This window comes from Dasypus novemcinctus, assembly GCF_030445035.2.
Source record: "Dasypus novemcinctus isolate mDasNov1 chromosome 8 unlocalized genomic scaffold, mDasNov1.1.hap2 SUPER_8_unloc_2, whole genome shotgun sequence".
NCBI classification, from domain to species: domain Eukaryota; kingdom Metazoa; phylum Chordata; class Mammalia; order Cingulata; family Dasypodidae; genus Dasypus; species Dasypus novemcinctus.
Genome location: NW_026688124.1, coordinates 1,905,863 through 1,933,520, shown reverse-complemented (window position 1 = coordinate 1,933,520; position 27,658 = coordinate 1,905,863). Strand labels below are relative to the sequence as shown.

Here is a 27,658-nt window from a genome sequence, read left to right as displayed (position 1 = left end):
GAGATTATACAACTCAACAATAAAAAGACAAACTATCTGATTAAAAAATAGGCAAAAGACTTGAAAAAACGCCTGCCCAAATGCAAAGAAACACAAGAAAAAATGTTCAACATGACTAGCAATTAGGGTACTGCACATCAGAAATACAGTGAGGTGTCATTTCACACCTATTAGACTGGCCACTATTAAAGTCAGAAAACTGTAGATATTGGAGTGGAGTGGAGAAGAATTCTTATTCACTATTGGTGGGAATGCACAATTGGTAAAGCCACTATGGAAGACTGGCACTTCTTAGGGAAATTGAATATAGACTTGCCATGGGACCCGGCAATACTATTGCTTGGTATATACCCAGAAGAACTGAGAGCAATGACACAAATAGACATCTGCACACCAGTGCTCACAGTGGCACTATTCATGATAGTCAAAACTTGGAAACAACCCAGGTGTCCAACAACTGATGAATGGAAAAATAAATTGTGGCGTATATACACAATGTAATACGCAATGATAAGAAGAAATGAAGTTATGAAATATATGACAGTATTGATGAACCTGAAGGACATTACATTGACTGAAGCAAGCCAGACACAAAAGGACAAATACTGCATGATTACACTATTATGAACTAAATATACTGTGTGAAATATAAATATATAAATATGAATATGGATAAAATTGCATATATAAGACCATTTTTCTTTGAATAAATGAAAGTTAATACATTTCTTTGAATAAATGTAAGTTAATACTATGAAGTGTTAATATCAGACAAAAAAATTATACTAAGTGAAGGAGACCAGACACAGAGTACTACATATTGTATGATTCCATTTATATAAAATATAAAAATAAATCAATGAATAAAGATGAAATTAGATTAGTGGTTAGATAGGGCTGTGGTAGCAATACTAGGTGTTGGGGAGTCTTTCTTTTTGGAGTAATGAAATTGTTCTAAAATTTTTGAGTTGATGAATATACAACATGTGGTTATACTAAAAGCCATTGATTATACACTTCGGATAGATCATATGGTCTGTGAATGTATCTTAATAAAACTGCTTAGTAAACAAATAATTGTGCAAGAATAGCAGCTACATACAGCAGGGGAAACAGAGCGACTGAGAAGTGAGAAATTTTCTTGTTTATCTGTTTTTTGTTTATTATTATTGAATAATGAAAATGCTCTAGTAATGAATGAAGTGATGAGTACACAACTGTGATTATATCAAATACCACTGATTATACACTTTGGATGATGCTTTATTAATATGTATCAATAAAATTGATTTGTTAAAAAAAAAAAAGTAAACAGTCCTGGGGAGCGGGAAGCGTATCTGTAACACTCCTAGGCCATGAGAGTCAATTATCTACACAATCTCATTAGAAAGCAACAAATATATATTGTTCCAGTAGAAAAGAGAAGTAATTACCCTGTACAAATCCAGGTTTGTTGCAAATTTGTGCATATGCACATGCCTCTCTGCACCACTTAGCATAATTTTCTTCTTCCTACCTACTTATTCAAATGGGTTGTGAGCATGGATATCTGGGAGAAATTATTGTACCGTATTCTGAAATGATACTTTCTTCTAATTCTTCAAACTGCCTTAAAAGCTCTTTTCTTTCATGGAAATCTAAAGCAGATATATTCTATAGCAATGATTTTTGTAAGCTTCATATTCTTGATTTTTTTCTGGGGGTCTCTGATCTGCACTACCTTCTAGAATTGCTGTAGAGCTGCCATCGTGGGATTACCTCCTACTTCATCCTGGGGATTCCTTCCCTTACATGTTTTGCTGAGTCCTCCTAGATTAATCCCATGTCTTCCATTTACAAGTAACTTGCTTACAAAAGTATGTATAGGCGATGAGTTCCATGAATCCATGCATTACTGAAAATGTCAGTATTCTATGCCGATGCATAATTAAAAGTTTTGCAGAGTATAGAATTCTAATTTTCTCTTAATTTTTAAAAGATATTATTGTTGTATCTTTTAGCTTCCAGTATTAATGTTGAAGCAGAAAGCCAATTTGATACCAGATCCTGTGTTTGAGTCCCATATTTTTCTTTCTCTTGGGAAATATCCAAATAGGATATTTGGAATTAGCATTTTAAAATTGCACAATAATTTGGGTTAATGTCAGTTGACTTTCATTCACTCTGCTAGTCATCATTTAATGGGCTCTTTCAATAAGGAAATTAATTTTCTAAAATTATTTCTGTGAGAGTTTTCAGCCTCCATTTTCCCTCTCCTTTCTGGAACTGCTGTAATTCAGATGGTAGGCCTCCTGGACTGATCTAGTTTTCTTACTTATGTCCTATTTCCTATCTCTGTCCATCTGCTCTGCCTTTTGACAGATGCCCTCTATTTGATCTTCAATTTGATCCTTTAGAAATACTTTCTGAATGGGTAAGATCCTTCCCATGCTTAGCTACACAAAGAAGCAGCCAATAAATAACTTACTAAAGGCCTTAAGTTCTCAATGTTGGAAAAAGAAAAGCAAAGATTTGGTTATTTTATAAAAAAATAAACTTTAAAAAACTAATAAAATGCTCAGACATAACACAGACCAAATAAATACTAAAATGCTATGCTTTATGTCTAGTATTTATAGTCATTAAATGGGATGGAATATCTAAGAGTGTACAGAGAGGAGGAGGAGAGAATATTTTAGGGAGAAGGTAAAAACTGAGCTTAAACTGATAAACTGCACATTACATAAATAAGGACCCACATGTTTGGAAAATTATTATGTATGTGGACAGTCATAGGACAGTTGTAAAAATACAAAGGAAATATGAAGTTTGGAAACTAGTAACAGAAAATTCTGAATGAGCAAGCTGCAATGATATGTGAAGAATCTTTAAAGAAAGAGTTTTACATGTAGTATCTCAGGTATTAGGGAGTCCTTCTTTTGTTAGAAAAGACAGTATAAAACAGTATACTCAGGGATGCAATCTGACAGTAGCATCTAAGAATAATCCAATAAAAAATGGAGAAAAGAAAAAAAATTTTTAAATCCAAGTAAAAAATAGAAATTATATTTTGTATGACACTAATCAGAACTGACAGATAAAAGGAGACCAAAATATACATAAAAGTAAAAAACTATAGAGAAATTGCTAAAAAAAAGAGATTAATAAAAGAAATTAAGAAAGAGAGTAGAATTTGATGAAAATGAAGGTGAGAAAGTTTTCTGACAGAATGATTATTTTTAAGATGTATCACAATTAGCAAAATAAAGAGAGACATTCCATGGGAACTGTTCTGGAAACTACACACGTGCCTGGATTACAGTGAGATGAAGGCTCTGAAGACATCAATATGTAGTCATCAAAACAGGTATAAAACCATCTTAAAATTTCAGGATAAAGAAACCCATTGTGAAGAAGAAACCTGAGAAGAAAAGATAAGGCTGTTGAGGCACTTCATTCAAATAGGTGATGAATCAATTAATCAAGGACATACCAGGAAGCCAAGTCAGAGGATATTTCAGCAAGGGTTTTTAAGACCAATAAACATAGCCAAAATTAACTCTGAAGGAAGCAGTGAGCTCTTAAATGTACAATCAGAATAGATTCATACGGATAAAGAGAAGTAGGGGAGAGTGTGGAGCTCACTCACACCAGTGCATATAGACAGCAGGTAGAGGAAGCCTAAAATGATGAAAAATAGTAGACATTTTATGGTGGCACAAGTAAGAGATGACAAAAGGGGACTAGAAGGATATTAAGAGTGTCACACAAAGTAATCTGGAAAGAAGGCAGATCCATAAATGTCTCAACACACAAAGGGATGAGTCTATAATCATAGTATGAGGAAGAGGAAATACAGAATAAGGAGGCAGAGGGAAAGAGAGGGACAAACCAAGAAAGCAAGGTGCTAAATAAGGACCAAGATGAGCTCTAGATTGTAGCTAAGAGGGCCAACATACTACTAAAGCCAGGACACGGCCATGGCTATGGAGAAAGAGATGTGTCTAAGGCTCACTGGATTTCTGTGAGACTCCAGTTCAGAGCCTTCATGTCCTCTCGAAATAACACGCATGAGGCAGCCTCTTCCTTTCTCACTGGAGTTTTCCTTCCTCTGTCTCCATGTGTCAGACCCACACCCTCTCACCTGAGCAGGGATCACTATGAATTTTCCTGCAAACATCCCTGGATCATCTCCTTGCTCCAACGTGAAGGTCATATGTAGCTTAGGAACTGGAGATCCTGTTGATGAGAAATGGGAGCTAAGGGCCATATGACAAAGTTCCCATTGTACTTTAACAGGACATTTACTGGTAAGGCAGAAATACAGATGCAGTCTCTGGAGGCAAACCATGAAATTTTGAGAACTTAAGGATAAACTGAATACACCGTTCATAAGACCAGAGCCCCCACAACCCTGGCCCCCACACAGCTTTCAGCAACAGAGAAAGAAAAGGGGCCAAGTCAGCTTGCACACGACCAAGGTGCTTACCCACAGACGTCAGGCAGCTACACTTTTCCAGCATCACATCCCTGTACAGCATCCTCTGAGCTGGGGTCAGCTGCTGCCACTCCTCCCAGCTGAAGCACACAGTCACATCCTGGAAAGACACTGATCCCTGTAACAGATAACTCTTCTTTAATCTGAGATGGTCTGCAGTTCTGTACTAGAAGTGTTTCCATTCATTTTCACTATAATTTATTACATAGGAATACATTTCAGGTGGCTACTTGGTTTTCATTTCACTTTGTGACACAAACCAAAGTATGCACACTGCCACTGGGGTTTCATGGGTTCTAGGATCTTTTAGTGAGCAGAGTTAGGAATTAAAATTTTACAAATATTAGTAGTTCTAATTCAAATTTAACAGGGTTTTTTCCTTAGTATTTAAAATTTTATATCTATCCCTTTTCTCTGATATTAAAAATCACATTGGCTAAAATGAACAAAGATGGAGGATTCATGCTCTCTGATCTTAAAGCATTTTACAAAGCTACAGTGATCAAATGAGCATGGTAATAGCATATAGACAGACATAGGTATCAGTGGAGTCATACTGAAAGATCAGAAATATATCACTTCTATGAACAACCGGTTTTTGACAAGCCTACCAAGTCCACTTTCTGGGAAAGAATAGTTTTTGAAACAAATGGTGCTGGGAGAACTGTAAACCTATAACCAAAAGAATGAAGGAGGACCCCGATTATCACTCCTTATATAAAAATCAACTTAAAATGGGTCAAAGACCTAAAGATAAAAGCCAGGACCATAAAATTCCCTGAATATAATGTAGGGAAGCATCTTCAAGTTTTGGTGGTTGGAGGTTGATTCTTAGACCTCACACCCAAAGCACAACAGGAAAGAAAAATAGGTAAATGGGAACCACCTCAAATTTAAACACTAATGCACTTTAAATGACTTTGTCAAGAAGATCAAAAGGCAGCTTACTCAGAGTTCTGAGAGGATAGTCAGCCAGGGAGTGGGACTTCTGCAAAGGCGAAGAGAAAGGGCAGAAGTTATGTGAGGGTGATGCTTTGGGGATCTGCAGACCAGGAAAATGCTGTGTGCATCAGCCAGGAGGGAATGGGGACAGAGTGACAAAGAGCCCAAAAGGAAAACTGAGTTTCTCACCCCTGTGGCTGGGAACAGAGCCCATCCCCCACCCTCAAGGCAAACAGCCTCAATTAAACCAGTGCTTGAGTACAGCAGTGAGAGAAAGGGGTATATTCCTCCCTGGAAAGAGAGGGGATGGTGGAGAGTTGAGTGTGGTTTCTTTTCAGTGAGCTGAAAAGCAGGGCCCAACTTTAAATTGCAGGCTCCAAAAATCCAGCCACTGGAATTTGAAAGACTCACTTCCATAGAAAGGTTTGCTAAAGAACACCATCTGCTGGCCAGTCAGGAAAGTGAAGGAAGACAAGGCTTGTCTCTCAATCCAAGTCCCAGCCTGCGGTCACACCTCAGGCTGAAGTGTGGTTTGCTGGCCTGGCGGGGGAGCAGCCGCAGCAGGCCAAGCCGCTGCCCCCATAATAGGGTGGCTGGTCGGACTCACCGCCACCCCTGAAGGAGGCTCGGCATGGGCACAGAGTGCCCTTGGGTCTCCCCTTCTCGGCAGCCATGCTTCCACGGCCGCCCCTCCTCCCGGATGGCGCCACACGATGCCTGTGGGGCGGCACCCTTCTTCTTTCTCCCTGCGCAGGGCGGAAAATTCCAGTCTGCCCTTTTCCCCTCCCCCGACAGCAGCAACAGCCAGGTGTGGGCGGAAGAATCCAGCCCGCCCTTTTCCCCTCCCCCGACAGCAGCAATAGCCAGGTGTGGGCGGAAAAATCCAGCCCGCCCTTTTCCCTTCCCCCGACAGCGGCGGCAGCCAGGCGTGGGTGGGAAACTCGAGTCTGCCCTCCACCCCAGCAACAGCAGCCACCAATCCCTGGACCCTGCCCCTTCCCCCAGCAACAGCGACAGCCAATCCCTAACCACCACCCCTCCCCCGTCCAGTGCCGCCCACTGACCTTTCGCCGGCAACCAATCAGAACAGGGCGTGGCTTCGACCAATCAGCCTTCCCCAGCCCCTATAAAACTGTTGCCTCTCCCTCAGTAAAGTGGACTTGCGTGTTTACCTTGTCTCCGCGGTAGTTCTTCTGCCGTGCGCCCTCCAGTCCTGAGAGCCCCCGACAAGGGCCTGGCCTCCCTTGTCCCCAGTTCGTCGCCGGCTTCTCCGGGCGACCCCTTCGTCGCCGGCTTCTCCGGGCGACCCCTTCGTCGCTGGCTTCGCCGGGAGACCCCGTCAGCCGAACCGCGCAACCCCTTGTGAGACCGATCCCTCGTCTGCTGCCGGACCGACCCCTCGTCCCAAGTGGGACCGACCCCTCGTCCAGAGCTGGACCGACCCCTCGTCTGCAGCCAGACCCCACCTCTACCGACCGAGCAAACCGTCGCACCAGCCCACCATGGATCTGGTCAGTGCCCCGTTAATGGGTCCCTACCACTAGTTTGATAACTTAATAACAGAGAAATCTTGAAGTTTTAGAAAAAGTAAACCAAAAATCAAAGAATTATGAAACAAAACCACGAGACAAGAGGAATTGACGTACAATAAAATCACCATCATCAAATGCATAAAAATCAGCAAAAACTTACAATCAATACTAAGGAACAGGAAGCTATGGCCTAGACAAAGGAGCAAACCAAGTATCCTGATGAAACACAGGATTTAAGGTAACTAATCAATAATGTTCACATAAATCTCCTATATCAACTCAAGAAGTTGAAGGAAAATATGACTAAAGAAATAAAGGATATTAAGACATGATGAGTGTTAGAGGCAAGATGGCATTGGTTTAAGTGGACACTCACCACCTCTCTTGCAAAAAAATTGCTGAGAAGGGGCAAGATCCTGCTTGAGTGAGCTGTTTTGGGAACCCACAGAGCAGAAGGCTTCAGGGCATCGATCTGGAGGTAACAGGACAAAGACATAAAAAGCTCAAGGGAAAACCATGAGTTTCTCACCCTGGTCGCTGGAAACAGCAAGGGGCTAAGGCCCACCCTCAAGGCAAAAAGCTGCTGCAAACCCTCTGATTCCCACTAGTCACTGAGTGGAAGAGGATACTCTCGGAGTAAGAGGGTTCTGGTGAGGGATAGAGAGGGGTTTTCTTCCTGTGGATTTGGTTACCTGGACCCCTTTTGAACTTTAGGGAGCATACCAGCTAGCAAGAACTGGCCCCAGGAAGAGGAGAGAAGCAAATCTGCTCAAGCAGCCTGATATATCAAGCTGACCTGGGAGAGAGGAACTTGGGCTGGGAGAGCAGGGAGTCAAGCAATTGACTGGTCCAGTGTTGAAAGGGATCAAAATTCCAACTTCCCTAAGATGGCGGGCAGTAGGAAGCACTTAATAACCTTCCAAGGGCCTAGTTACAGTCCCCTGGGAGCAGGGGGAGGTCTGGAAGAGGGTTGAGAGTCATTTCTCTGTGTTGAGTTTGCATACCAGAGTCCCATTTGAATTTCAGAGGGAACTCAACCTGACCATGAGAGGTGAGGGGGGATCTGATCACACAGGTTATCATATCCTGCTTCCTGGGAGAGAAAGCAATAAGAATAGAAGGGGGCAGGGGCAGACAGGCTCCTAATCAGCAGGAATCTAACCAACTGCAGAGTCAAACCTACCCTAGGGAAAGTGACTGGATAGCTCTCTAGCTACCAGATCCAATGAGAAAATTTAGCTCAGTGGAGGAGTCTCCACTGTGAATATATGAAGTCCCTGGCTCTCCTTAGAGCAGTGATCCATGGGGTTATCAAACACCCAGCTGATACTTTAGGACAGGAAACATATAGACATTATTTTTGTATTAGCTTCTTTTGGGACTCTTATTTTTCTTAAAAAAAAAGGTTCCTTTTTAAAAATTTAACTTAGTTTACTCACTAAAATCCAATTCAAACCCTGCAGAGGGCAGCCTGCTGGGTAACTGACTGATGAACACCAGCAGCTTGAGAAGTTCCTCAGCAGCCTAAGAGGGAAGGCTGTTTTTTCCTAAGTTTTTGTTTGATTGCTTGAGTGTTTTTCTGTTCTTTTTTCCCCCTCTTTCTACCCCCCATTTTTTAATTTTAATTTTTAAATTAGATGCTGCTGTCTTATTTCTCATTTACTGTGTCTCCCCCTTCCTTTGCTTCCCCCCGCTTTTTGGTATACCAATTTTGTCTACCTATGCTATTTCTTTTCCTTCCTTCATCTTCCTATCTTCTGCTTTCTGTTTTTGCTCTTGCATTCCATCTCACTTTGTTTAGTCTAAAATTTTTCTTGTTTTTATCTCCTCTAGTCTCTGTTTTCTTTCCTTTTTAAACTTTTTTTATTGCCTTTTCTCTTTCCTTCTCTTCTTATCATTCTGGCCTTTTAATTCATTCTAGGTATTTTTCTATATTCAATTTTTCATTTCATTGTTTGTACCTCACTTTTTATTCTTATTCCAGTGCATTTCTTAAATGAATTAATTATTCATTTTCCCAGGTCTTACACCATTCCTCTACTACCTTTTATTATTATTATTATTACTACTATTATCCTTTTTCTCTTCTTACCTCCTTTTCTTTCTCAGGACCTATTCTTCCCTGTCAAGGGAACATAGACAACAGAAAATAAATAGAATAAGAGTAACAAAGTGTCTAAGAGAAAACTTACCACATGCAGAAAAACAGCAACTAAATAAAATCCTATAGTAGAGAGAAACTAATCAACTGAATAAATTCATCAAGATAAAGAGATGCCTAAACATCAACAAAAAATTATAAACCATATTAAGAAACAGGAAGACATGGCCCAGTCCAATGAACAAACTAAAAACCAGGAAGAGATGCAGAACATGGAAAAACTATTCAGAGCTGTCCAAACAAATACAGTGAACCAACTTAATGAAGTGAAGGAGAGATTAAGGATATTAAGAAGACACTGGGAAAACATATGAAGAAATTGTAAACATACATAAAAAGATAACAGATACAATGATGATGAATGGTACAATCCAAGGAATCAAAAATACACTGGAAGCACTTAACAGATTTGAATAGGCAAAGGAAAGAATTAGTGATGTAGAAGGCAGTACATGTGAAATCAAACAGAGAGAACAGACAGATTAAAAAAATCCAGCAGAGACTCAGGGATCTGAACAATAACACAAAATGCTCAAACATACAAATCATAGGCATCCCCAAAGGAGGAGACAAGGGGAAGGGGACTGAAGGAGTATTGGAGGAAATAATGGCTAAAAACTTCCCAACCCTATTGAGGGAGATGAATGTACATGTCCAGGAAGCACAGTGTGCCCCAAACAGTATAAATCCCAACAGGTCTACTCCAAGACATATACTTTTCAAATTGTCCAATGTTCATGACAAAGAGAGAATACTAAAGCAGCAAGAGAAATGAGAACCATCACACATAAAGGAAGCTAAATAAGATTAAGTGCTGATGTCTAAACTGAAACCATGGAGGAAAGAAGGCCTTGGTATGTCACAGTTAAGCTGCTAAAAGAAAAAAAACTTCCAGCCAAGAATTTTCTATCCAGCAAAGATGGTATTCAAAAATGATGGAGAATTCAAAATATTCACAGATAAACATAAATTAAGAGAGTATGCCAATAAGAAACCTGCCCATCAAGAAATACTAAAGGTAGTGCTGCAGGTTAAAAGAAAAAAACAGGAGAGAGAGAGTTGTAGAAGAGTGAAAGAAAAATATTTTAAAAAATAAAATATAAACAACATATGACATATAAACCCAAAGAAAATATGGCTAATGTAAGTAATTCCTTGAGAGGAATAACAATAATTAAACTCACCAGTCAAAAGACATAGATTGGCAGAATGGATAAAGAAATATGACCCATGTATATACAAGAAACCCGCCTTAGACCCAGCAATTCAAGGAGGCTGAAAGTAAATGGCTGGAAAATAATTTTACAAGCAAACAAGAATGAAAAAAAGGGCAGGAGTAGTATTGAACTAGTATTGAACAAAATAGACTTTAAATGTAAAACTATTTTGTGACAAAGACAGACACTATATATTGGTAAAAGGGGTAATCTTTCAAGAGGAAAGAATAATCATATACATTTATATACCTAACCAGGGCACCTCAAAATACATGAGGCAAACACTAGAAAAACTAAGTGGAGAAATAGATGCCTCTTCAATTATAGTGGGAACTTTAATACACCATTATCACCATTAGATAGATAATGGGATCAAAGATATGAAGACTTTAAATAATACATTAGAGGATCTGGACCTAACAGAGATACATATACAGAACACTACACCCAAATACAGCAGGATATACTTTCTTCTTGAGTGCACATGAGGCAAACACTGGAAAAACTAAGTGGAGAAATAGATGCCTCTTCAATTATAGTGGGAAACTTTAATACACCATTATCACCATTACATAGATAAGGGGATCAAAGAAATGAAGACTTTGAATAATACATTAGAAGATCTGGACCTATTAGACATACATATACAGAACACTACACCCAAATACAGTGGGATATACTTTCTTCTTGAGTGGATCATTCTCCAAGATAGACTACATGCTAGGCCACAGAACAACTCTCAATGAATTCAGAAAGACTGAAATTATACAAAGTAATTTCTCTGACCACAATGGAATGAAGCTGGAAGGAAGTAAGGGTGAAAGAACCAGATTAGGCACAGAGATATGGAAGTTAAACAACACCCCCATAGACAGTGGGTCAAGGAGGAAATTACAAAAGAAATCAGTAATTACCCTGAAACTAAAGAAAATGACAACACAACATATCAAACCCTATAGGATGTAGCAAAAGGTGTACTGAGAGGGAAATTCATAGCCATAAATACATATATGAAAAAAGAAGAGCAAAAATCAAAGACCTAACTGCACACCTGGAGAAAAAGAACAACAAACTAACCCCAAAGGAAATAAAAAGGAGGAAATAGCAAAGATTGAGCAAAACTAAATGAAATAGAAAATAAGCGAGCACTAGAAAAAATAAAACCAAAAGCAGGTTCTTCAAGAAGATCAATAAAATAGACAAACCCTTAGCTAGACTAACAAAGAAAGTAAGAGATAAGGTGCAAATACAAAAAATAAGAAATAAGGAAGGGGATATCACCACTGACTCCACAGAAATAAAGAATATCATAAGAGGATACTTTGAAAAATTATATGTCAACAAAAAGGATAATTTAGAGGAAATGGACACATTCCTAGAAACACACAAGCAGCCTACATTGGCAAAATAAGAAATGGTGAATTCAACAGACCAATCACAAGTAACAAAATTGAATTAGTCATCAAAAACCACCCAACTGAGAAGAGCCCAGTACCAGATGGCTTCACAGGTGAATTCTACCATATATTCTGGTCAAACAGCATGAGGTTGGCACAAGGACAGACATACCGACCAATGGAACCTAATTGAGAGTTCTGATATAGATCATCACATATACAGTCATCTGATATTTGACAAGGGCATGAGGCCCACTCAACTGGGAGAGAATGGCCTCTTCAACAAATGGTGCTTGGAGAAATGGATATCCATATCCAAAAGAATAAGAGAGGAACACCATCTCAAACCTTATACATAAATCAACTCAAGATGGATCAAAGATCTAAATATAAGAGCCAAGACCATAAAAACCTTGGAAGATAATGTAGGGAAGCATCTACAGGACCTTGTAATAGGAAATGGTTTCATGAACTTCACACCCAAAGCATGAGCAGCAAAAGAAAAAATAAATGGGTCCTCCTCAAAATTAAAAACTTTTAACACCTCAAAGATGTTAGTCAAGAAAGTGAAAAGACAGCCTATCCTACTTGGAGAAAATATTTAGTAACCATATATCTTATAGAAGCCTAATATCCAGCATATATAAAGAAATCCTATATCTCTAAAAGAAAAAGAAAACAATCCATTTAAAAAATGGGCAAGAGATTTGAACAGATGCTTCTCCAAAGAAGAAAAACAAATGGTTAAAAAGCACATGAAAAGATGCTCAACATCACTAGTAATTAGGGAAATGCAAATCACAACTACATTGAGATACCATCTTACACCCATTAGACTGGCAGCTATTAAAAAGACAGAACTACAAGTGTTGCAGTGGATGAGGTGGAATGGGAACCCTCATCCACTGCTGGTGGGAATGTAGAATGTTGTGAAGGACAGTTTGGCAGTTCCTCAAAAAATTAACTATAGATCTGCCGTATGATCCAGCAATTGTGCTGGAAGAATTGAAAGCAAGGACACAGATAAAGATAATACTTATGCACATCTCAGCAAGCTCTTGCATATACTGCCAAAGTAGATACTGCCCCAAATAGTGGGGATCCTGAGGGCTCTGGAGACACCAAGGTCCGACAGTCATGGTAGATAGCTCTGGAGTCTGGTGTCTTGCCAGTGGGCCCTACTTTGGAGCTTGTACACTTCACAGTGTGACAGTGTAGGACTCAGTTGTGACTTCTCTAAATGTGCCTCTTTTCCTTCTGTTTAAACCTATAGTTGGTGCTGGAGTTGGTAGGTGTACATCCAAGATAGTTGAATCCGGGCTGTCCATGTGTCAGCTGGGTCCTGAGCCTCAGTGGAGTAGCAACACCTGCTCTCCAGTTCATTGGACTCACCCAGGACAACTAATAAGGAGGTGAGGATGGACAGCCACCATACCAAGGAACTGAGACAGTCTGTAGTTGCAGGCAAGAGAGTCCCATCCATCAGTCATATGGGATTGAGGCCCCTATCAATTGGAGGTGGAGTGGGCATCACCATCCCGGAATCCTCAGGAATGGGAAATAAAATATGGACTAGAATGGACTTATTCATATTCTATTATATACTTATTGTGATTCTAGCAATGGAAGAAATTTTATCATTGATGTGGAGACAGTGGTTTCTGGAGCTGCTGAAGTCAGGGAGAGAAAAAAGAGGTGTAACATGGGGGCATTTAGAGGACTTGGAATTGTCCTGAATGACACTGCAAAAACAGATACAGCCCATTATATATCCTGCCATAACATACAGAATGGAGTGGAAGAGAGTGTAAACTACAATGCAAACTATAATCCATACTTAGTGGCAATGCTCCAAATGTGCTCATGAATTGCAATAATGTACCACACTAATGAAAGAAGCTGTTAATGTGTGGAAGGGTAGGAGGTGTGGGGAGTGGGGCATATGGGAATCCATTATATTTTTGTGTGTAACATTTTGTATAATCTAAGTATCTTTAAAAAAATAATAAAAAAAGAAAAAAGAAAACATGAGTGAGCATAAAGAAAACTATTTAAAAGCCTGCAAAGAAAAGTAACAGAGCTTATGGAAAAGAAAAACAAAACGGGGTGTCTGAGTGAGTGCACCACATAATATCTCCTGCAAAGAAGTGGCTGAGTAGGGTCAGAGTCCTGCTGTTTCAGGGGCTAGCAGGGCAGGAGGTGTCTGGACATCGATTTGGTGAGACAGTGACAGAACAGATTCTTGCAAGAGGTGAAACTTTTGGTTTCTGACATGGAAGTCAGAAGTTATAAGCGGGACTCCTCCCCCTAGTGCAGGCAGCCCTGCTGTGGCAATCCCTGAAAACTCTGTTGTGCTGCAGTGTTCCCAAAACCAGTGTTAACCGGATAAGTGGTTCCCAGGTCTGTATCCCCTAACCGTGGTAGCCCACACTCCAGAGACTCACACACCCTGAGTCTGCAATATCACGGACTTCCCATTCCCGAATCCACCGTGCCCTGAAGTCCTTGATTACCCTAGCCCTCTGCATTTTGTGTTGTTGGTTTTTTTTTTTTCTCCTTGAGCTTGGAGAAGTATACCAGCTGACCTGGGGAAAGTCTGGGAAGAAAGGAGAGGTGGTTCTGCTGAGGAAGCCCAATTTACCTGAACATCCAGGAATAGGAAATTTGGTCTGGGAAAAGGTGGAGTCAGAAAATCAATTAGACCTCCCCTAACACACCTAAGGGGGAGGGACTGTAGGAGGTGCTATCCAAGCTTCAAATAGCATATTTGGGGTTTCCAGTGAGGTGTAAGTGCTCTCATGCTGGAAATAAAGAGTCATAGTCTTCTGTGTTGAGTTGGTTCAATAAGTACCCACCTGAATCTCCTACTGGACCTCTCAGGCAGCTTTCCTGCTGCCCTGGGAAAGAGAGAAGTGAGGAAGGGAGAAAGGGGGAAAGTCAGATCCCTAAGCGTTTTATTTAGCTGCAAAAGAGGATTCCTAGCTTGAAACATTGGTTCTTTTCTTTGGGTGCTGCAGGGAACGCTTCACATTACTATATTTCCTCATCCTTCATTTCCTCTTTCCTGTGTGTATTGATTTTGGCCACCTACACTATCCCCTTTCTCCTACATCTTTCTATCCTCCATCATCTACTATTTCTCTTACATTCCACCTCCCTTTCTTTGGCCCCCAAATTGTCTGACTTTTTATTTCTAATACCTTTGTTCTGTTTTGTCTTTTATCTACTCTTGATATTATTGTCGTTCTTTTCTCTTTCCCTCTCTCATGAAAACACTGGCCTTTTAACTCATACTATATTCCTCCCCATATTCAGTTGACTGGCTCATTATAGGTACTCTACTTACTGCTATAACTCAACACAACTTACATGAGTCTAATATCCATTCTCCTAGATCTCACATTGTTGCTCTGTTAACACTTATTACCAATACCACTTAATACATTTTCTTTTCTTACTCATTTTGCTTTCCCTGGCCCTAATATTCTCCGTCAAAGGGAACTTAGCCAGCAACAAGAAAATAGAGTAAGAAGAACAAAGTGACAAAGAGAAGACATAACACTTATGCAGGAACAAGTAATTAATCCCCAAGACTAGACAAATAAGCTAAGGAACTGATTAAACCCATCAAGATAAAATGATGACCAGACAGCAACAAAAAACTACAAACCAATAATCAGGAAGACATGGCCAAATCCAATGAACAAACAAAAAACCAGGAAGAGGAGCAGAACATCGGACAAGTAATTAAAGATCTCAAAACATATATTAGAGACCAACTTAATGAAGTAAAGGAAGAAATTAGTAATATGAAGAAAACACTTGGAGAGAATACAAAAGAAACTGCAGACATACTCAAAAAGATAACAGATATGATGGTGATGAACACCACAGTTCAAGAAATCAGAAATACACTCTCAGCAAATAGCAGCAGATTAGAAGAGGCAAAGGAGAGGATTAGCGACATGGAAGACAGTACATCTAAAATCAAACAGATAGTAGAACTGATCGATAAAAAGACAGAAAAAATCCAGCTGGGACTTATGGACCTGAATGACAATGCAAAATGCACAAACATACGTATTATAGGCATCCCAGAAGGAGAAGAGAAGGGGAAGGGGACAGAAGGGGTGTTGGAGGAAATAATGACTGAAAACTTCCCAAATCTACTGAGGGAGATGGATGTACATGTCCAGGAAGCCCAACGCACCACAAACACCATAAATCCCAACAGGCCGAACCCAAGACATATACTTGTCAAATTATCCAATGCTCAAGACAAAGAGAAAATTCTAAAAGCAGCAAGAGAAAAGAGAACCATCACATACAAAGGAGGCTCCATAAGATTAAGTGCTGATTTCTCATCTGAAACCATGGAGGCAAGAAGGCAGTGGTATGATATAGTCAAGGTTATAAAAGAAAAAAATTTCCAAACAAGAATACTCTACCCAGCTAAGCTAGCATTCAAGAATGATGGAGAGTTCAGAATATTCACAGATAAACAGAAATTAAAAGAGTATGCCAACAAGAACCATGCCCTTCAAGAAATACTGAAGGAAGTTCTGCAGGAAGAAAGAAAAAAACAGGAGAGGCAGAGATGGAGGAGAGTGTAAGAGCAACAAAAAAGACAAAAAGAGAAAGAAAAAAACAAACAAAATATGACAAATGCAAGTCCAAACAAAATATGGCTAGCATAAATAATTCCTTGAAAGTAATAACACTGAATGTCAATGGATTGAACTCACCTGTCAAAAGATTCAGACTGGAAGATTGGATAAGGAAATATGACCCATCTATATGCTGTCTACAAGAAACACATCTTAGACCCAGGGATTCAAGGAGGTTGAAAGTGAATGGCTGGAAAACAATCTTACAAGCAAACAATAACCAAAAAAAGGCAGGAGTAGCTATATTAATATCAGACAAAATAGACTTTAAATGTGAAACAATTGTGATAGACAAAGATGGATACTACATATTAGTGAAATGGATAATCCAAGAAGAATGAACAATCATAAATATTTATGCTCCTAACAAGAGCACCTCCAAATATGTGAGGCAAACACTGGAAAAACTAAGTGAAAAAATAGATGCCTCTACAATTATAAGTGGGGGACTTTAATACACCATTATCAACTTTGGACACAACATCTCAAAAGAGAATCACTAAAGAAACAAAGACTTTGAATGGTATATTAGAGGAGCTGGACCTAACCGACATGTACAGATCATTACACCCGAATACAGCAGAATATACATTTTTCTCAAGTGCACAAGGATCATTCTCCAAGATAGAACATGTGCTAGGCCACATAGAAAGGCTCAATGAATTCAGAAAAATCAAAATCATACAAAATAATATCTCTGACCACAGTGGAGTGAAGCTGGAAATCTGCAAGGGCCAAAGGCCCAGATTTCACACCAAGATATGGAAATTAAACAGCACACTCTTAGAAAAACAGTGGGTCAAAGAGGAAATCTCAAAAGAAATTGATAACTACCTTGAAACTAATGAAAGTGATAACATAACATACCAAAACTTAGGGGATGCAGCAAAAGCAGTACTGAGAGGGAAATTTATAGCCATAAATTCATACATCAAAAAGAAGAAAGAGCAAAAATTGAAGAACTAATGGCACATTTGGAGGAATTAGTAAAAAAACAACAAAGTAACCGCACAGGAAGAAGGAAGAAAGAAATAACAAAGATAAGAGCAGAACTAAATGAAATAGAAAATAAGAAAGCACTTGAAAAGATAAACAAAACTGAGAGATAGTTCTTTGAGAAGATCAATAAAATTGACAAACCCTTAGCTAGACTAACAAAGAAAAAAAGAAGATGCAAATACACAAAATAAGAAATGAGAAAGGAGATATCACTGCTTACCCCACAGAAATAATGACTATCATAAGAGGATACTTTGAAAAACTATATTCCAACAAAAATGACAATTCAGAGGAAACGGACAAATTCCTAGAAACACAAAAGCAGCGTATATTGATGAAAGAAGAAATTGACAATCTCAACAAACCAACACAAGTAAAGAGATTGAATCAGTCATAAAAAACCTCCCAACTAAGAAGAGCCCCAGGCCAGATGGTGTCACAGGTGAATTCCACAAAACATTCTGGAAAGAACTAACACCAATCTTGAGGAAACTCTTCCAAAAAATTGAAACAGAAGTAACATTACCTAACTCATTCTATGATGCCAACATCACCCTAGTACCAAAGCCAAACAAAGACACCACAAGAAAGGAAAATTACAGACCAAATTCTCTAATGAACCTAGACGCAAAATCCTCAACAAAATACTTGCTAAAAGTATTCAACAACACATTAAACGAATTATACATCATGACCAAGTGGGATTCATTCCGGGTATGCAAGGATGTTTCAACATAAGAAAATCAATCAATGTAATAGACCATATAAACAGATTGAAGGGAAAAAAATCACATAATTATATCTATAGATGCAGAAAAAGCATTTGACAAAATACAGCACCCTTTCTTGATAAAAACACTGTAAAAGATCGGAATACAAGGAAATTTTCTGAACGTGATAAAGAGTATATATGAAAAACCCACAGCCAACATCGTTTACAATAGTGAAATCCTAAAATCTTTCCCTCTAAGATCAGGAATAAGACAAGGATGCCCATTATCACCTCTTTTATTTAACATTGTCTTAGAAGTACTTGCTCAAGCACTGAGGCAAGAACCAGATATAAAAGGCATTCAAATTGGAAAGGAAGAAGTCAAAATTTCATTATTTGCAGATGACATGATCCTATACATAGAAAACCCTGAGAGGTCTACAACAAAGCTTCTGGAACTCAAAAATGAGTTTAGTGAAGTCACAGGTTATAAGATCAATGCACAAATATCAGTAGCATTTCTGTATACCAATAATGAGCAAGATCAGGAGGAAATCAAGAAACAAATACCATTTACAATAGTAAATAAAAAAATCAAATACCTAGGAATAAATTTAACTAAAGATGTAAAAAACTTATACACAGAGAACTACACAACACTGTTCAAGGAAATCAAAGAAGACCTAAATAAATGGAAGAATAGTCCCTGTTCATGGATAGGAAGACTAAATATTATTAAGATGTCTATCCTACCAAAACTGATCTACACATTCAATGAAATCCCCATAAAAATCAACACAGCATTCTTTAAGGAACTAGAAAAACTAGCTATGAAATTTATTTCAAAAGGAAAGAGGCCTCGAATCACCAAAGACATATTGAAAAAGAAAAACAAAATTGGAGGAATCACACTACTTGACTTCAAAACATACTACAAAGCTACAGTAGTGAAAACAGCATGGTATTGGCACAAGGAGAGACACAAACCAATGGAACCAAACTGAGAGTTCTGATATAGATCCTCATATATATAGTCATATAATATTTGATAAAGCTACCAAACCCTCTCAACTGGTAGAGAATGGCCTCTTCAACAAATGGTGCATGGAGAACTGGATATCTATATGTAAAAGAATGAAAGAGGATTACCAACGCACACCTTATATAAAAATCAACTCAAGATGGATCAAAGACCTAATTATAACAGCCAAGACCATAAAGACTTTGGAAAGCAGTGTAAGGAAGCATCTACAGGACCTTTGAATAGGAAATGGCTTCATGAACTTCACACCAAAAGCACGAGCAGCAAAAGAACAAATAGATAAATGGTACTTCCTCAAAATTAAAGCCTTCTGCACCTCAAAGGAGTTTGTTAAGAAAGTGAAAAGAGAGCCTACACAATGGGAGAAAATATTTGGTAACCATATATTGGATAGGAGACTTATAACCTGCATATACAAAGAACTCCTATATCTTGAAAATAAAAAGACAAACAACCCATTTAAAAAATGGGAAAAAGATTTAAACAGACACTTCTCCAAAAAAGAAATGGCCAAAAAGCACATGAAAAAAATGCTCCAAATCTCTAGCTATTAGGGAAATGCAAATCAAAACTACAATGAGATACCATCTTACTCTCATAAGATTGGCAGCTATGAGAATAACAGAAGACTATGAGTGCTTCAGAGGATGTGGAGGAATGGGAACACTCATCCACTGCTGATGGGAATGCAGAAGGATCTATCCATTCTGGAGAACAGTTTGGTGGTTTCTCAAAAAACTAGCTATAGATTTGCCATATGACCCAACAAATCCACTGCTGGGTATACACCCAGTAGAACTGAAAACAAGGACACAAACCGATATATGCACACCAATGTTCATAGCAGCATTGTTCACTATTGCCAAAAGTTGGAATCAACCCAAATGCCCATCAACAGATGAATGGATAAATAAAATGTGGTATATACATACAATGGAATACTCCTTAAGTTTAAGAACGAATACACTACAAACACATGTGATAACATGGATGAATCTTGAGAACCTTATGTTGAGTGAAGCAACCCAGGCATTAAAGGGCAAATACTACATGACCTCAATGATATGAAATAAGTAAACCAAGCTGCCTCAGAGAGCTAGAGACTGGATGATGAGCTTCAAAGAAATTGGGGGGTAGAGGAGGGATGTAAGCTGACACCTACATGGGTGAAATCTATGATAAGCTGGAGGTAAGTATTTGTACAAGGAGGGGATAAAACAGGGGCATAGGGTTACCTTTGGGGCTTTGTGGGCTTGAGGGGGGCTAGGGATGGGAGGATGGCTAATAATGCCCAAGAAATTGGGGGGAGGGTGGGGAGACGTATGAACATAAGAGATTGTCGGATATTTGGTTGAGAGTATAATGCTAAGAAAACTTTTTCAAAAATATAATAAGGAAGGTTACCGGTTTAAGACACTTAAAAGGGATAATCTGACACAGGACAGTTTTCTAGGGAGTGTGTGAGTGCTCATTTTGCCATAGTGAGTTATATCATTGGACAGAGACCCATATAATGAGAGTGAAGGTATTCCCATATCCTGGGGAGGACTGATGTTCTCAAATAGAGGGAATTGTATGTCTTGAGAGAAATGGTGGCTCCCAATGCATTAGGGCAATTAAGCATGTCAAGCCCTCAACACTGTTGCAAGTATCTCTGAACATGGCCCTTCAAGCATTGAAGATTGACTGTCACTGTGGGCCCTAAGGGCAGGGGGAAAGAGATATTGAATAGATGGAATGAAGCTAGTAATCAGTGATAGGTGGAGAAAGGAAGTATATGGGGGTTACACAACACACTCAAACAATTAGTGGGTCAAAGAAGAAATCACAAGAGAAACCAGTAAATATCTTGAGACAAATGAAAACAAGAACACAATATATAAAAACCTATGGGATGCAGCAAAGGCAGTGCTGAGGGGGAAATTTATAGCCCTAAAATATTAGAAAAGAAGAAAGACCTAAAATCAAAGGCCTATTTGAAAACCTGCAGAAACTAGAAAGAGAAAAGGAAACTAAACCCAGCATAAGCAGAAAGAAAGAAAGAAAAATTAGAGCAGAAATAAATGAAATTTAAAACAAAAAAAAAGAGAAAATTTTAAAAACCCGAACCTGGTTCTTTGAAAAAAATCAACAAAATTGACAAAACATTAGCTAGACCAACAAAGAAAGAGAGAAGATGTAAATAAGTAAAATCAGAAATGAGGGAGGGACATTACTACTGAGCCCACAGAAATAAAAAAGATCATAAGAGGGTACTATGAACAACTGTACACCAACAAACTAGACAATGTAGGCAAAATGGTCATCTTCTTAGAAACACATGTACAACCTACACTGCCCATAGAAATAATAGAAGATCTCAACAAACCAATCACAAATAAGGAGATTGAAAGAGTCATAAGAACCTCCCAAAGATGAAAAGCCCAGGCCCACATGGCTTCACAGGAGAATTCTACCAATCATTCAAAGAATAATTAATACTAATCTTTCTTAAACTCTTCCAAAAAATGGAATAGAAGGGAATGCTACCAAACCAGTCTATGAAGCCAGCATCATCTTAATACCAAATCTGATAAAGATGGCATGAAAAACGAAAATTAAAGACCAATTTCTTTAGTCAATAAAGATGTAAAAATCGTCATCAAAATACTTCCTAATTGAATCCAGCAGCATCCAGGTGTGCAAGGGTTGTTCAACACAAGAAAATCTATACATCATGTTACTAAACTGAGGAAGAAAAATCACATGATCCTGTCAATTGATACAGGAAAGGCATTTGACACAATCCCGTATCCTTTTTTGTTGAAAATTCTTCAAAAGATAGAAATAGAAGGAAACTTTCTTAACAAGATAAAGTACATATATGAAAAACCCACAGCTAACATCATACCCAATGGAGAAAAACTGAAAGCATTCCCCCTGATCAGAAACAATACATAGATGCCCACTATCACCACTGTTTTTCAATATTGTACTAGAAGTTCTAGCTAGGACAATTAGGCAAGAAAGAAAATAAAATGCATCCAAATTGTAATGGAAGATGTAAGACTTTATTTGATGATGACATGATCCTATATCTAGAAAATTCCAAAAATCAAGAACAAAGCTACTAGAAATAAGACAATTTCAGCAAAATGGCAAGATACATGACAAATATATAAAAATCAGTAGCATTTCTATATACTACTAATGAGCAATCTGAGCAGGAAGTCAGGAAAAAAATCTCATTTACATTAGAGGCTGAAAGAATAAAATATTTAAGAATAAACTTAACCAAGGACATAAAGGACTTGCATTTGGAAAACTAAAACCATTACTAAAAGAAACTAAATAAGACCTAAATTCATGGAATGACACGCCATGCTCGACTGGAAGAGTAAATATCATAAGCTGTCAATTCTACCCAAACTTATCTATAGATTCAATGTAACCCCAATAAAACTTCCAACAGCATATTTTGTTTTGTTTTGTTTTTTACAGAATTAGAAAGGCCAATTATCAAATTTATTTGGAAGGGTAAGGGGTCCAAAATAGACAAAAATACCTTAAAAAAAAGAACAAAGTTGGAGTACTCTTCCTGACTTTAAAGCTACAGTGCTAAAAAGGGCATGGTACTGGCATAAAGAGAGATGTGAGCGTTCAGAAATAGATCCTCAAATTTATGGCAAAGTGATTTTTAAAAAATTTTTTAAATTTTTATTCTTATTCCTTCCTTCCCCCAAGAAGTCTCCCTTGTCTATCTGCTTGTCGTCTGCTCATCTTCTTTAGGAGACACTCAAATCTGAACCCCCAGATCTCCCACCTAGAAGGCAAGTGCCCAACTGCTGGAGACACTTCCGCTCCCTGCTGGTTGTAGCATCTGCTGGTTGTGGTGACTGCTGGCTGCTGTGGCTGCAGTGTCTGCTCACTGCAGCGTCTGCTGGTTGCAGCAGTTGTGGCGACTGCTTGTTGTGGTGACTACTGGTTGCAGTGTCTGCAGCATCTGCTGGTTGCAGAGCCTGTGATTGTGGCATCTGCTTGTAGCAGCATCTGTTCGTCTTCTTTAGGAGGAATCAGGAACCAAACCCAGGACCTCCAATGTGGGAGGCAGGCACCCAACTGCTTAAGCCACATCCACTCCCCTGCAAAGTGATTTTTGACAAGACTGTCATCCCCACCCAGCTGGGCCAGAATAGTCTGTTCAACAAATGGTGCTGAGAGAACTGGATATCCATTTCCAAAAGAAAGAAGAAGGACATATATCACACACCTTATACAAAAATTAATTCAAAATGGGTCAAAGACCTTAATATAAAAGCTAAAACCATAAAATGCCTAGAAAAGAAGTAGGGAACCATCTTTAGGATCTTGTGGTAGTCAGTGGTTTGTTAAATTTTACACCCAAAGCACAAGCAATGGAAGATAAAATAGATAAACTGAACCTCCTCAAACCTGAACACTTGGGCTTCCAAGGACTTTGCCAAGAAAGTTAAAAGGCAGCCTACTCAATGGGAAAAAACATTTGGAAACCACATATCTGATAAGAATTTGATATCCATGTTATATAAATTAGATCATATAAAATCATTTCACACCTCAGAGAATGGCCGTTATTACAAAAACAGAAAACTATAAGTGCTGGGTAGAATGTGAAGAAATAGGAACATGGCTTCACTCTTGGTGGGATTGTAAAATGGCCCAGCATCTGTGGAAGACAGTTTGGCAGTTCCTCAGGAAGCAAAATATAGAACTTCCCCATGATCCAGCAATCCCACTACTAGGAATATATTCAGAGGAACTGAAAGCAAGGACGTGAAATGACATTTGCACACCAATGTTCATAGTAGCATTATTCCCAATTGCTAAAATATGGAAAAAACACAAGTGTCCATCAACCAATGTGTGGATAAACAAAATTTGGTATATACATACAATCCTACTATTCAGCCGTAAAAAGAAATGAAATTTGGGATGCATATGACAACATGGATGATTCTTGATGACATTATGAAATAAGTCAGACAATAAAAGGACAAATATTGTATGGTCTCACTAATATAAACTAAAACAATGCGTAAACTCATGGCAGTAAACTCTAGAGTAGAGGTTATGAGGAAATTGAATGTGGGTTGAAAATGGGAGCTATATATAGAATTTTTAATAAGCTTTATTTTAAATGTGTGGAAATGAATAGATCTGATGGTAATGTATTATATTAAGTATAACTAACACTGCTGATTTATAAATGTGATTGTGGCTGAAAGGGGTAGTCTATGGATATATTTCAAATGATAAGAAACTACAGCATAATGTATGGACTATATAACATAAGGATATTGGTAGTAGATGAAGACTGGTTAATAGTATAAACATGCTCTCCTCTACTAAGTGTTAAGTATATGGTAATGCATGGGAAAACTAAACTTAATGCAACTTATGGATTAGAGTTAACAATAATAATACTTTTGTGACAATGGCAAAGATAATTTTATATCAATTCTAAGGAACTATATAGGAGGGGTATAAAGAGGTAAGGGATTTTTCCTTTTTTGAGTAATGAGAGCATTCTAAAATTAACTGAGGTGATGACAGCACAACTCTGTGATGAATATGAGAGCCTCTGAGTGTACACTTTGAATGGACTGTATAAAGCATGGGACTGTATAACACAATGAGTCCTGTGGAGGAAGATGGACTATGGTTAACCGAATATGAGAACATTCTCTCATAAACTATAACAAGTATACAATAATAATACAGGGTGTCATTAACTGGGTGGGTTGGGGAAAAAATAAACCAAATGTAAGATATTGGCTATAGCTAATAGTAGTGTTTTGACGATGCTCTTTCATAGTTTCTAACAATTATTTCACAGCAATGCAAGGTGTTAGTGGTGGGGTAATTTATGGGAGTCCTGTATGATGATATGTATGCTTGTTTTTTAAGTTCACAATTTATACTATGCACTTATTGTTTATGGATGTTCATGTACAAATGATAAACTTCAATTTTTAAAAGCTTTTTTAAAAAAAGATTGAGATTATTCAAAGTACTTTCCTGATCATAATGAAATCAAACTGGAAATCAATAAAATGTAGAAAAAGAGAAAATTTAAAAATATATGGAGATTAGGGAAGCGGCTGTGGCTCAATCTGTTGGGCTCCCATCTACCATATGGGAGGCCCTGGGTTCGCATCCTGGGGCCTCCTTGTGAAGGCAGGCTCGCCCGCATGCTGCGGATAGCTGCCCGGCCCACAAGCACTGTGGAGTGCTGCCCAGCCCGCTAGCACCAAGGAGTGCCTCCTGGCCCACAAGCACTGTGGAGAGCTGACTCAGCACAGTGACACAACAACAAAAAGGAGACAAGCAAAAACACAGAACAGCGCGCAGCAAATGGACACGGAGAGCAGACAGCAAGCAAGCGCAAGGGGGGAGGGGAAATAAAAATAAATAAATACAGACACAGAAGAATGCACAGCAAATGGACACAAAGAGCAGACAGCATACAAAAAGCCACAAAGCGGGGGGGGGATAAAAAATATATATGGAGATTAAACAACACATTCTTAGTGGGTCAAAGAAAAATTACAAAAGAAATAACTAAATATTTCAATATGAATGAAAACGAGAACACAAAATACCAAAATCTACAGAACACAGTGAAGGCAATGATGAGAGGGAAGTTTATAGCCCTTAGTGCTTACATTAAAAAGAAGAAAGAGCTAAAATCAAAGACCTAAATACACACCTAGAGAAACCAGAGAAGGAACAGCAACTAATCCTAAAGCAAGCAGAAGGAAAGAAATAACAATTAGAGCAGAAATAAATGAAATTTAGAACAAAAAAAAAACAAACCATAAAGTCAACAAAACTGAAAGTTGGGTCTTCGAGAAGACCAACAAAATAATAAACTCTTAGCTTGACTAACAAAGATAAAAGGAGAGAAGATGTAAATAAAGTAAAAAATGAGAGAAGGGACATTACCACTGGCCCCGCAGAAATAAAAGAGATCTCAAGAGGACACTATGAATAACTGTAGGCCAATAAGCTAGACAATATAGATGAAATGAACAAATTCCTAGAAAAACACTGTATTAGTCAGCCAAAGGGGTGCTGATGCAAAATACCAGAAGTCTGTTGGCTTTTATAAAGGGCATTTATTTGGGGTAGGAGCTTAAAGATACCAGGCCATAAAGCATAAGTTCCCCACCAAAGTCTATTTCCACGTGTTGGAGCAAGATGGCGGCTGACATCTGCCAGGGTTCAGGCTTCCTGAGTTCTTCTCTTCCTGAGTCTTGCTTCTCTCCAGGCTCAGGGTTCCTCTCTTCCCAGGGTTTGCTTCTCTCCAGGCCCAGGGTTCCTCTCATCCCAAGGTTTGCTTCTCTTCTCACAACCATGCTCCTCTGTGTGCTTACTTCCTGGGGCTGCAGCTTAAGACTCCAGCATCAACTCCACATCAAACTTTGCAACATCAAAAATACTCCAACCCCGTCCTTTGCCATGGCTTTTATCTGTGAGTCCTCACCCACCAAGGGACATGGACTCAATGCCCTACTGGCACAAGAGATTTACTTGATTAACCTCTGAATCCAATATAATCTAATATGCCCAGAGGAAAAGACCAGTTTACAAACATAATCCAGTATTTCTTTTTGGAATTCATCAATAATTCCAAACTGCTATATACACGAACAACCTACACTGATCCTAGAAGAAACAGAAGAATTCAACAAGCAAATAAGTAAAGAAATTGAAACAGTCATAAAAAACCACCCAAATATGAAAAGTCCAGGACCACACAGCTACACAGGTGTGTTCTAGCAATCACCAATCTTGCTCAAACTCTTCTTAAAAACTGATGAGAAAAGAATGCTACAGAACATTCTATGAAGTCAACATCACACTAATACCAAAGCCAAATTAAGAAAAAAAAAGACCAACTTCTCTAAAAATGTAAATACAAAAATAATCAATATACTTGCTAACCAAAATCCAAAAGCACATTAAAAGAATTACACATTACAATCAAGTGGGTTTTATCCCAGGTATGCAAGGGTGGTTCAATACTAGAAAATCCATCAGTGTAATACACCACATTAATAAACTGAAGAAAACTCACATGATCATCTGAATTGATGTAGTAAAGACATTTGATAAAATACAGCATCTTTTCATGACAAAACACTCTGAATGATAGGAATAGAACAAAACTTTCTCACCATGATAAAGTGTATCTATGAAAAACACAAAGCTAACATTGTACTTAATGGTGAAAGACTGAAAGCTTTCCTGCTGAAATCAAGAACAAGAAAAGAATGTCTACTAACTCCACTGTTATTCAATATTGTGCTAGAAATTCTAGCTACAGCAGAAGAAGTAAAGCATTTACTATTTGCTGATAGCATGATCCTTTACCTGGAAAATCCTGAAAAATCCACAACAAAACTATTAGAGCTAATAAATGAGGTCAGAAAAATGGTAAGATACAAGATTAATATGCAAAAATCAGTAGTGTTCCTATACACTATTAACA

At 38.4% G+C, this 27,658-nt stretch overlaps 1 protein-coding gene across 7 annotated transcripts in view; it reads right to left on the bottom strand.

Annotated features, from left to right (window-relative positions):
- LOC101424665 (zinc finger protein 37A-like) overlaps positions 1 to 27,658 on the bottom strand; it is an 83,221-nt gene that overhangs the window by 10,159 nt on the left and 45,404 nt on the right. For 2 of the 7 annotated variants that reach the window (XM_012520948.4, XM_012520952.3), the window contains exons 3-4: positions 4,469 to 4,595; positions 4,124 to 4,218 (exon numbers count right to left, since the gene is read on the bottom strand). In XM_012520948.4, coding sequence (XP_012376402.1) covers positions 4,124 to 4,218; positions 4,469 to 4,595 — 222 coding nt within the window. Of the gene's footprint in view, positions 1 to 1,242; positions 3,401 to 4,123; positions 4,219 to 4,468; positions 4,596 to 5,425; positions 5,466 to 27,658 lie in introns of those variants that run through there. The other 5 variants (XM_058292419.2, XM_058292420.2, XM_071213552.1 and 2 more) reach the window with 4 other exon arrangements.